Consider the following 12,752-nt stretch of genomic DNA (forward strand, 5'->3'; position numbering starts at 1 on the left):
GGGTTAGAGGACTTTGACTATGAGAGCCGACACCAGACACTTAGCATAAAATGCAAGAATTGTCCCTTGTGCTGTTTTTTTTTTTTTTAACTAAACTTGGGCTTAAATGGTTCCTATAGAAGTAAATGTACTGAACTTTAACAAATTTAGAAACACTGGAACATTTTTTTAAATTCTTTAGCCAACTTCCATCTACCGGTCCTGTCCAAACCCTCCTGCAGCTTTTGCACCTTCCTTTTACTTTAAAGCTTCTTTCTGCAGTTTTCTGTCTTATATCTCTAACCTCCAGCAGAAGGACGACTTCCAATGTCCTAAGACATGACACAAAGCAGCCGAGTTCAGTCCTATCCCAGGGCAGCAGAAATAAAATAGATCTGCAGTTGACAGGTAACCCATAAACAAGCTGCAAAATAAAGACAATGCAGCAGGAGAAGCTGCACATCCGAATAAATAGAAAAAGGAACGTCACTGCATAGCATACTATACACTTCCTGCATGAGTGAAGCGTCCCTTTAAAGGGGAGTTCCGGCCTTTTTTTAGGTTTATTAAAAGTCAACAGCTACAAAAAGCGTAGTTGCGGACTTTGAATAAACAGACACTTATCTGTTCCACGGTCCAGCGATGCAGCCGTTCGGAGCTTCGCCCCCCCCTCTTTTTGCCGGCGCCTCCATTCACTCTGTCGGACATTTTTCGGCTTCCCGGCCGGTCACGCACTGCGCATGTGCGAGCGGCGCTGCGCACCCCGAGTGGTCAGGCGATCTCCTGGGACCTGTCACGTGTCCCAGGAGATCACCTAGAGGGAGGGGCCGCCTAAGGCGAGAGGAGGAGTTGCTGAGGCGGTCCCTGGGCAGAAGTAGGAAGTGGGACAGAAAGCCCCCAATCCCCCCCCCCCAAAAAAAATTGCTAAATGTGACATGTAAGAGGGTGAGGAGTGCTTAAAGTAGAAGTTGCACTTTTGGGTGGAACTCCGCTTTAAGTACAGTCTGGCCTTATACAGTTTCTTGCGTATGATCAGCACTTCTCTCGCCTATTTCTTTTTAATATTTTACAGGGAACACATGACCAGATTCCGACTGCTGGGTCTCGGGGTAAATCTGTACGGCAAATCACAGAGCCAGGAAGCTTCAATTCATTTTTTTGCCTGAGGTTCCCAACTAGTTAATTGGTTCCATTTTCCTGTTAGTTAATGATTGAAAGCAGACGTGAACACCCAATGCGATCAGATTCTGCAAATCGCACTGCGTTTTGTGAACCGATTTGGGGGGGGGGGTGTCAACATACAATACGGGGTGTGATTTGGATGCGGTACTCATCAATGTGAACTGGGACTAAAACCTGGATGCCGATTGGTTTCTGTGCAGAGCTGCACCAGTTTTTGCGCTCTCCAGTTTTAGTAAAATCTCCCCCATTGGGCCTTGCACACACAATTCTCTGGGCAAAGCACTGTTGTAGCCAAGGATTCTCTCTCACCTCCTATTGTGGGACAGGAAGTGAAAGGAATGGGACAAATGGCACAAAAAATAAAAAGGATCGTGATTATAACCATAGACGTGTGCACAGGGTGTGCAGAGTGTGCTTTGGGCACACCCTAATCATCCCATGTTCATTAGCATAAATCACTCTGTGTGCCAGCGTGAAGATGGGAAAGATCTTCCTTTTAGTAGCTCTGCCATAGGAGTGTTTACACACTTTTCTTTCACTGTGCCGGCGTTCTGTCGAGAAGTGCCCCCCCATCGAATAGTGCCCGGGCCGAACTGCGCATGCGTCGCAAGTCATAGCACAACAGCTGATTTTACAATGACGTAACCATTGTAGGAGGTATCTCTCGATGGGAGATACCATTTAACGTGCACAATTGAAACCTATACAAACAGCGGGGGGAGACCGTAGTTCTCAGATTGCGCCTCGCTGTTGCGGGGAAGCTTAACAGTGTGCAGATATTCCGGTTTTGTCTTGTGTTGCAGGGCGGGTTTGCCTGTGTGAAAGGGTAGGTTGCAATACAGACAAAACCAGCCCTTCACCACAGTCAAATGCCGCCCTCCAGCAGCAGCGATGCACAATCTGAGAACTACAGTCTCCCCTCGCTGTTTTTAAATGTTTAAATTGTGCCTGTGAAATGGTATCTCCCATCGAGAGATACCTCCTACGATGTGCGCATGCGCCATGGTTACGTCAGCCAAGCCGATCGCCAAATCGGCTGTTCCGTACGGCGCAGTACATCCCGGGCACTTTTCAACAGAACACTGGCAGGAATATCAATGTGCCAGTGTCTGTCTTATATTTGTACACACACCCTAATGCAATTGGATGCGCACACCTACTGTATGGCTATAACCCTCCCTTACTCTGTTCGAAATGAAAAAGAGGTTTTGCCTACAGTTTTACTTCAATGATTGCCAAACTACACTATTCCAGCAACTTCCACAGGAGCTTCTGAACCCAGAGAAACTACTGCATAAAAGTTAAAACTTTGAGAAAGGTCGGCATCAGGGGAGGGCAAGACCCAGCATCGCACGGTAGAATGCGATTTGCCATTTCTCAGTGTGGATTTCCACAAAGTCGCAATTTGCATATATTTTAGGCCCCTTTACAGCAATTTTTTTTACAAGCTAGGGGTACAAACCCACACCTAGTGCTGCCCACTCCTCACTTGCTCAGTCTGTCGATCTTGAATTGTTCTTGGTGTTATTTTACAGAATAAATACAAAGAGAATAAATTGGACTTTTCAAGGTGCAGAATGAGATGAAATAATATCAACTATAATATATAAAAGATTTTTTATTTAAAGAGCAAATAAAAAACATTTTTATAAAGGTAACAATTGGCAAGTACATATCAATAAAGAGCAATACCTTAACATTTTTTTTTTATTATTATTTGTTTATACACATATAGATGTGTGTGTGTGTATATATATATATATATATATATATATATATATATATATATATATATATATATATATATACATACACACACACACACACACACACACACACATATATCTATATATGTATAAACAAATAATAATAAAAAAAAATGTTAAAAAAGGTATTGCTCTTTATTGATATGTACTTGCCAATTGTTACCTTATAACATTTTTTTATTTGCTCTTTAAATAAAAAATCTTTTATATATTATAGTTGATATTTCATCTCATTCTGCACCTTGAAAATCCCATTAACTATAATATATAAAAGATTTTTTATTTAAAGAGCAATACCTTTTAAAAAAAAAATTTTATTTGCTCTTTAAATAAAAAATCTTTTATATATATCATAGTTGATATTATTTCATCTCATTCTGCACCTTGAAAATACCAATTTATTCTCATGCATTTATCTAACCAAGGGATGTGGTGCTAATAATAAGTTGGCGTGCCTGTGGTTATAAAGTTATTTTCTACTTTACACAATATCATAAAGCCTTAGGATTTGGAAGATGTAAAAAAACAAAACAAAAAAAAAACCACACACACATTCTATAAATTACAGAAACAAAATATAAATTAGATTGCCAACTCTAAAAGAGTCCAAATTCAATAGGGTTTGCTATATAGCTGACGGTTGGTCAATAACCAGCCTACCAATTCACATGGAGCCTGGACGTACCTCAGTGATGTCACTCTGGGAACTGATAGGCCAAACATTAACTCAATAAGACAGATTCACCCACATTGTGAAGTTGGTGAAGATTATGGATTGGGTTACGTATTATCCATATATCTATTCTGTTATTTATTTCCAAACTCCAATTGGAAATCTACAATCTGGAATGGCGCTCTTGGCACAGCGCTGATTGATACAGGAAGCAGAGACATCATACACCCGAGGTCCAACATTCTACCCCCAATGTTACCCGTGCCACTTGCCAAATTTTCATTCTGTTAAGTGTTGTTGCCAAAGCAGCATCCAAATCTTTCCCAGACACCTCTTCATCTTCCCAGCAGCAGGTTAGGAGCTGCATGAAATGATAAAACTTCCAGAAGATGGCAGGGGTGGTGATGGAAGGACAGAGCCCCCCCGGTGATCCCTGTACACAGTTCCTATGTATACCACAGATAAGGTGTGAGAAAGGTAGAGAAGAAAAACGTATTGGAAATATTGTGATTATATGAAGATACCGGACGTCCTATCGGCTCTGCTGTAAGTATTGGTGAGTGAACATGTTCAGTTCACTGTCCAGCCAGCCGGCCTTATTCCTAGAAGAAAAAAAACATTTCCTAAATATACAGCATTGCGGCAAATGTATGTTACACTATATTGGGACGCCTGCCTATACACACACACACACACACACACATGAAATTTAATGGCATCCCAGTCTTAGTCCGTAGGGTTCAATATTGCGTTGGCCCACCCTTTGCAGCTATAACAGCTTCAACTCTTCTGGGAAGGCCATCCACAAGGTTTAGGAGTGTGTCTATGGGAATGTTTGATCATTCTTCCAGAAGCGCATTTGTGAGGTCAGGCACTGATGTTTATTGAAAAGGCCTGTCACAGTCTCCGCTCTAATGCCTCATACACACGGTTGGACTTTTGACCATGCAAAAGTCTGCTGTGAGTCCGTCGGAAAAATAGAAAACAAGTTCTGTAAGGTCCGTCGGACTTCCGACCAAAAAAGTCAGATGGAGGCTACACACGGCCGGACTTTCCGAGAAAAAAAGCAGCCAGTCTGACTTTTTTTCCCCTCGGAAAGTCGGACCGTGTGTACGAGGCATAATTCACCCCAAAGGTGTTCTTATTGGGTTGAGGTCTGTGCAGGCCAGTCAAGTTTCTACACCCCAAACTCGCTCATCCATGTCTACCTCATGTGTTTAAACACCGTTTACATTTCCAGGCGCGACTTGCGTTTGTGTTTTTTGTGTGTGTGTGAGCACGCGGGGAGTGGGGACCGGGAAATTTTTAAAATGTTCCAGTCTTCTGGATTTTGGAATATTGAATTTGTTTTTTAAATCGGCAGAATTGGCTGCCGAGTAAACTGGAAGTGACGTCACTTCCAGGTTTTTACATCGGAGACCCTAACGAAGCAGATTCCTGCTTTGTTCTGGTCCCCAGCCAGCCGGCGGATGTGCTTGCTGGTCGCTCTGGCCTATTAAAGTCTTGTTTTTTTTTAATAAAACAATGTTATACTTACCTGCTCTGATCCTCCTCTTCTCGGGTCCCTCACCAATGCTCCTGGCCCCTCCCTCCTGCCCCCACAGCAAGCAGCATAGAAAGGGGGCATCCAAGCCGAGCCGCTGCTCTGTCTCTCCTAACAGACATGGAGCTGTGGATTGGCCCTGCCCCTTTCTTCTCATTGGCTCACTGACTGACAGCAGCGAACGCCAATGGAGTCCACTGCTGTGTCTCAGGCAATCAGGGGGGAGAGTCCTGGACACCTGAGGCTCTTACGCAACATCGCTGGTTTGAGATGGGGCTCAGGTAAGTATTAGGAGAATACAGAAGTTTTTTTTATCTTAATGCATAGAATGCATTAAGATAAAAAAAAAAACTTTGCCTTTAGAACCACTTTAATGCACCACAAAAATATAAATGGGCCCAAAAGGGTTCTGGGCATTGCTTCATCTTCTATAGGATATATACCCTGGGTTTGGGGGAGCATGTGACCCTCTCATCTTTCTCGCAGAATGCAGTGGGCAATCTTTAGGTCCAAACACTGTCACACGGGGAGGGCAGCCGCTCATTAAACCCAAATATAAGTGAAGCACAGAAATGTACCTCAATAGTTTAGCTCTGCTCTGCAAGCCATCCAAGACCTCGATCTTCTTATTGAGAGCGGCTATGTCCTGCTCCAGGTTCTCCCGGGTTACGTCCACCTGCTGACACAAGTGGGCGAAGGTGCCGGACAGCTCCCTGTGGGTGGGAAGGGGGTGAAGTTAGCAAAGTGGAAAGCACACAGGAATTTTAAATAGATGTTTGTATAAACTTTTAAACCGATTATCTAATGAACAGAGCTGGTAGACCTGTGTTCAGGAAATAACGTTTGTTTATTCCATAAAACAATTTGGCTATTTATACCCCCTTCCTGCCCAGGCTAATTTTCAGCTTTCAGCGCTCTCACATTTTGAATGACAATTGTGCAGTCATGCAACACTAAACCCATATGAAATTTTTATCATTTTGTTCACACAAATAGGAGATTTCTTTTGGTGGTATGTTATCACCACAGTTTTTTTTTTTTATTTGTTGCTAAACAAATAAAAGGCCGAAAATGTTGGGAAAAAAACACGCTTTTGTTGGTAATTTTTTTTGTAAATAAGTACATTTTCTCCTTCACCGATGTGCACTGATGAGGTGGCACTGATATGCAGAACTGATAGATGGCACTGATTGGCATCCCTGTTGGGCACTTGATGGGTCTGCAATAATAATCAATGCGCTGATTATCAGCACAGACCCCCCCCTGTTGAGAGCCGCTTATCAGTTCTCCTCTACTTACACCATGTCAGTGTGAATAGAGGAAAAGCCGATAACCGGCACTTCCTGGTTACGATCTGATCAGCTGCGATTGGACACAGCTGATCACATGGTAAAGAGGCTACGTCTTAGGCTCTTTACCGAGATGGGAGATGCAGCGAGTCAGTTCCTCCTCCTACTGAGCACAGGCACAGACCACACATTTTATTTTATGCCCACTGACCACCAACCCCAATGACATGGAGGCATTATCTACCCCAACTTGCCACAGTCCGGCCCTCCGAAATTCTGATGGACAGTAAACCGACCCTTTGGTTTAAAAAGATTGAAGACCCCTGCTATAGCCCAAAATAAAATAAAAAAAGCAGATAACCGGCTTCTGTTTACTTCCTGTTCAGCTGTCATTAACCGACAGCTCATCACGTGGCAAAGGGCCCGCGTGATTGGCCCTTTATCCTGTTCTGTGATCAGTCAAGTCCAAAGGTTATCACAGTGCGTGTCGGTCGAGCAGCGCATTCATGGAAAGACCTTTATTGATGCCCTCTCGGCACTGAAAGCCTGTGCTGTAGCCGTCATTCGGCTATAGCGTAGGCGGAAAGTGGTTAAGTACCTACCTTTCCTCCCATCAGGTTACACAGAAGACACGCCCACCACAAGCCTGATTTTCAACTAAAATCTTTAAACCGGCCATTTCCTCACTGTATACAATACACAATTTCCTCACGTCTGAAGCTGCTACAGAGACCGCCGGGGTGGCCTTACTCACTGTTGGACTTGGTGGCTGCAGTTGGATCCCGTGTAGCTGACAATAAGCTGCAACTTCTCAGCTGCGTATTCCACAAACTGGCGTTTGAAGGAGCGTTCTTTCGCTTTGGTGGTCCAGGTGAGACGTTCGTAGACATACAAAAGTCCATAAAGTCCAAACGACAAGGCAATAAGACGCCAGCCTACGGCTTTCCAGACCTGCAATAATGCCACAAGAAATGCATCACAACTGAGGCAAACCCACACCAAGCATAGATTGAAAATGTATGGAAATCCCAACAATTAACTTTCCCCTTTTGTCTGTTAAACATAATATTTATTTTTATTTTTTATAAATTGTATATTTTATTAAAATTTTCACAAAAATACAGAAAAGATAAACCAAACATCTGTCAGAACGTAGTAAGTATAATCATTGAAAAAGCACATAACATATGCTGAAGCCAAAAGAGATAGGGTTACAGTGCTACTAACATTACAATATCACAATATTGCAACTGTATAGGCCAGGAGGGTGTACTCTGCCTCTGCTGACAGCTGTTTCCTTGTTCCCAGCTATCTTAGGACTACAAAGCACCTCCCCGTGGTTATGTAAAAGAGAAGAGGGTGAGGTGTTCTGTTGTCCTAACAGTTCCTGTCGAAGGATGACCAGACTACTCCTCAGCAGATGCAGTACAGCGAGTGCAGGGCCGGATTTGCTCTCCCTGCCGCCCCAAGGCCAGGTTCCGCAATGCACACCCTCCCCACCAACCGAACTAACCCCCCCCATTCCAAAGCAATGGAGCATGGCAACTGGATGGCAGGGGCGGCACGGTTAGTTCAAATATTTAATTTTTTTTTTACTTTATCACTTTTTTTTATTTTTATTTATTTGTAGCTTGTCGCTTACTTTTTTTTTTTTGTATCATTTTCTTATTATTTTTCTTATTCTTTACTTTTTAATTACTTTTTTATTTTATGAATTTAATTATTTCTTATTATTTTTTTAATCAATTTTTTTCACTTTTTTGCTATCATACAGGAGAAAACAATTCCCTGTGTGATAGCAATTGGAGGTGACAGGTTCTCTTTATTGACCCTATCACCTCCAAAACAGGAGTCCTAGCACTGTGCTAGAACTCCTGTCACAGCTGAGATGGGAAGAGCACCGCTCTCCCCTCTCACTGTGTACATTGGCAGCAGGGACAGGAGACAGACTCAGTGGCCGGGGGGAGGATGGAGTTCCGAAGACAGAGCCAGCAGAGAGGTATGTGGGGTGGGGGGAGAGGGGAGGACGGACAGGAGCACACATTTACAAGTGATTTCGGTGACATTGCCGCAATCACTTGTTGACGAGCGAGCGGATTTCCTCATAACTTACCGCCCTTAACTCTATGTTACGGGCGTCGGAGGAATCCATGCCACTGCCGCCCCTTGGCGCCCTGCCGCCCCAAGGCCTGGCCTCAGTGGCCTTGTGGGAAATCCGGGCCTGAGCGAGTGTTGTCACCCTAAAACAAGAAGTGTGTTACCGGCAGGATCGCCAGGTGAAAATAAAGAGAAATAGGCTTGAAAAACAAAAGCCAAAGCAACCCCCAAATCTAAGGACCAATAGGATGCAATGGGGGGGATATTTACTAAAACTGGTGCACTCAGAATCTGTGCATAGTAACCAATCAGCTTCTACCTTCAGCTTGTTCAATTAGGCTTTGGCAATAAAACCTGGAAGCCGATTGGATTCTATGCACAACTATGAGTTGCACCAGATTTTGCCCTCCAGCTTTAGTAAAGAACTCTCAGTATTACACTTTTTTCCTTGGGTTCAGATATACTAAGTAATATCATATTAGCAATAAGAGAGACAGCTTAGTAGTAGGAAGCATAAACCAAAAAGGGTGGAAAAAAAAAAAAAAAACACACTTACCACACCTCCCACCACTAGAATACCCATGGATGTCCGGGACGTCAGCGACGCCAACCCAGTTACCATGGAAACCATCAGTTCTTCCTGTGTCATGGCACCTTGCTGCATCGGAGGCATGCTGGGATTTACTGGGGTTAAAGGCATATTTCGAGGCATCTGACAGGTAATAAAAACAGAAGAGGATGCAACAATATAAATGTTTCCCCAATAAGAGAGCCATTCCATATCCTTATACAGCAGTTCCTGCAGAGTTGGAATTCGCCTACATACCTGGTCGTTGTAGGCCATCAGGGCACGGCGACCATTTTTAGGTCCTAGGAACCGGTTGACAAGCATCGTCCAGCCCATAGAGAAGTGGAATTCGACGTCCTCCTGGAAGTCGGCGCAAAGCTTGTCACAGCTCAGGTCATAGCTAAGGTTAAAGCATTGGCGAGGAATCAGCAGGTCCATCTGTGTTCTGGAGGAAGAAGGAAGGAGAGGCAGAAGGCCCTCTGCATAGGGAAGAACAGAAAGGAGATCAGAGTCAATAACGAAAGCTGGCAAATCTATGTGCGCCATTATTATGAAAGGGAATGCATAAAAAAAGTATGCACATTCGATATCCGGAGGGGGGCCGCTGGGGATCCCGTAAGTCACTGCAGTCATCGCTGCTATAAAAATACAAGCCGTTCTATGACCGACGGAGGTGCTTAAAGGGGAGGTTCACCCTAAAAACCACTTTCTCTAATTACACTGGCCCCCCACATTACAATACGATTATGCCTGTTATGTTTTTTTTGATGCTGTACATACCTTCGTACAGCTATTCACCCGTGGCTTCGGGGTTGCGAGTCCCGCGGGAGTGGGCGTTCCTCACATGCTGTTGATTGACGTTTTGACAAAAAAACAGCTCCCCCCGTCGCGTAAGCTGCGTCACGACTGGCGAAAGGAGCCGAACGGCGAGTCGGCGATATACTGCGCAACACCGTTCGGCTCCTTTCGCCAATCGTGACGCAGCTTACGCGACGGGGGGAGCTGTTTTTTTGTCAAAACGTCAATCACCAGCATGTGAGGAACGCCCACTCCCGCGGGACTCGCAACCCCGAAGCCACGGGTGAATAGCTGTACGAAGGTATGTACAGCATCAAAAAAAACATAACAGGCATAATCGTATTGTAATGTGGGGGGCCAGTGTAATTCGAGAAAGTGTTTTTTAGGGTGAACCTCCCCTTTAATGTGCAAGCTCCTGTGCTCAGTGTGTGGAGGGAAGCTGCTCCTAGAGATCCGGGAAGATCACGTCTCTCACTATAAGTAGCACAGGCTTCTACAGTAATTTACAGCATCCCCAGTGATCTTATCAATATCAGATATGCATACATAGATCGAGCCAAGCTGGCCCAATGTATCAATGCCAATTTATTTTTATTTTTATGAGTTAAGCTTTACTACTTTAAAGCAGAGTTCCGCCTATTTTTTATTTTTTTAAAGTCAGCAGCTACAAATATTGCAGCTGCTGACTTAATATATGTCGGCACCCCGAAGCCAATCTGTCCCTCGGCTGGAGGCGCCGCCATCTTCGGTAAGGGAATCAGGAAGTGAAGCATTCGGGGCTTACTTTCTGGTTCCCTACTGCACATGCGTGACTCGCGCTGCGCAATCCCACTGGTCCCTGTCTTCTGGGACCTGTGTGTCTCCCAGAAGACGAGGGGGGGGGGGGACAGAGAAGGTGCCGGAAGTGGCACAGATATCCACGGGTGGCTTGGGTATCTGTCTGAAGTGGGAGTATTAGACAGGTATCTGCTCCCCCCTGAAAGGTGCCAAATGTGACACCGGAGGGGACCGGAAAAGCGGAAGTTCCATTTGTGGGTGGAACTCTTCTTTAATAACAGAAACACAGACTAAGTCAAGCAATCGCTCTCATGTACATCCAAAGCCCTGAAGATGGGGGATTCGGTTTTAAATATTTTTGTTCATTTTCATTGAAATAAATAAGCACTACAAAAACATCTACAGTCACATATAACATTTCTACATAACCAAACTATATAGAACCTATAACATTCCTAGAGTAGACATAACACAAAGATCATTTATAATGTCCTTTAATATATAATTATTTCTACTCTACGCCATAAGATTTTTTATTTCCCTTAAAAAATTAAATAATTTTAATTGTGATTTAATTTAATGGTGAAAACTAAGGTAAGCTACCAGTAGATACACCCAGTCCACCTAAATATACTTGACCCCATAGCAAATATTTTCCCAATTACACCATTTCCTGGCGAGTTCCTACCCCCTAGTAAGAAAAGTGCTTTTCTTCTCTCACTAGGGGAATTCTCTTAACCCCAAAACATTTTGTCTTTTAAATGATTATAAAAGCCAATCATTTTTCCCCAACAGCCTTATTGGTTCCTCCTTTTGGTGCTCCTTATCCACATCTCAGTTTTCACCCAGAGTCCCTCAGTGAGTAGATGGAAACCCGGATTTGGGAACTGACAAAACTAAACCTACAGCTATCCACATCATCAGGGCCCCAGAAATCCCTTAAGCAGTCCATAGATTACTTGATTCTCAGTGTTGATGGGGGGGGGGGGGGTGCCTCATACAGATCTATTGTATTCTGCCAGGGGAAAAGGGGCGGGGTAGCCTTTCCGGCCAGCGCGGCACACCGATTACTGCTAGTGGCTATAGCCGCCGGCAAGAATAGAATGTAAAAAAAACAGGCTGGTTGTACCCAAGTCGATTGTTGGATTGACTTGGGTACAACCAGCCTGCTCAGACATGGATCGAAACTCAACTGGTCCCTGCTGAACTGGCAACATTTTGATCCATGTATAGTTGGCTTTAGATCCGGTACCACTTTCCTCCTCATCACAACAGCCAAGCCTGAGGCTTCAGACAGACAAAGGCTGCCAAAAAAGACAGGCTTGCATCTGCCATGATGTATTTTTAGATACAGTACTAGAGCTCAGGAAGCCTTCGTTATGTTTTAAAAGTTTGCAAGTATCCCTTCGAAAAATTCAAGTCATAGTTATTTTTTCTCCAAAGAAATCAAAGAACAGGTGCAAAAAATAAATAAAAATAAAAAAGTAGCAGCACAATGTTGGCACTTGCAGTACTGGGTTCTTGGGGCCAGATTCACCAAAGAGATACGACGGCGTATCTGCTGATACGCTGTGGTATCTCTGTTTCTATCTATGCGGCTGATTCATAGAATCAGTTACGCATAGATATCCATAAGATCCGACAGGTGTAATTGTTTTACACTGTCGGATCTTAGGATGCAATACCGCGGCCGCCGCTGGGGGGATTTTGCGTCGTAAACCAGTGTCTGTATGCAAATTAGGAGTTACGGCGATTCCCGACGGATTTTCGTGTTCGCTACGTCGCCGCTAGTCTAGTTTCCCGTCGCAAAGTTAGTCATTTTTTTTGGTGCCCTAACTTTAGTCAGCAAACGTATTGCTGTCTAAAGTATGGCCGTCGTTCCCGCGTCGAAATTTAAAAATCAACGTCGTTTGCGTAAGCCGTCCGGGAATACGGAATTACGCTACACGCGTCGCCGTTTGAAAAGCAAACGGCGGGAGTTAAGAAACGGAGCATGCGCAGTAGTTCGGGAGCGCGCCTAATTTAAATGGCTCACGCCCATTTGAATTGGCCCACCTTGCGCCAGAGGCCGCCGGCGTAG

At 44.2% G+C, this 12,752-nt stretch overlaps 1 protein-coding gene across 2 annotated transcripts in view; it reads right to left on the reverse strand.

Annotated features, from left to right (window-relative positions):
• Positions 1-3,465: 3,465 nt before the first annotated feature.
• Positions 3,466-12,752, reverse strand: part of MFN2 (mitofusin 2) — a 37,807-nt gene continuing 28,520 nt past the window's right edge. For both annotated transcript variants that reach the window (XM_040326395.1, XM_040326394.1), the window contains exons 14-18: positions 9,356-9,576; positions 9,086-9,241; positions 7,187-7,383; positions 5,722-5,856; positions 3,466-4,202 (exon numbers count right to left, since the gene is read on the reverse strand). In XM_040326395.1, coding sequence (XP_040182329.1) covers positions 4,133-4,202; positions 5,722-5,856; positions 7,187-7,383; positions 9,086-9,241; positions 9,356-9,576 — 779 coding nt within the window. In that variant the 3' untranslated portion in view covers positions 3,466-4,132. The remainder of the gene's footprint in view (positions 4,203-5,721; positions 5,857-7,186; positions 7,384-9,085; positions 9,242-9,355; positions 9,577-12,752) is intronic.

The sequence above is a fragment of the Rana temporaria genome, chromosome 10 (genome assembly GCF_905171775.1).
Source record: "Rana temporaria chromosome 10, aRanTem1.1, whole genome shotgun sequence".
Classification (NCBI taxonomy): Eukaryota; Metazoa; Chordata; class Amphibia; order Anura; family Ranidae; genus Rana; species Rana temporaria.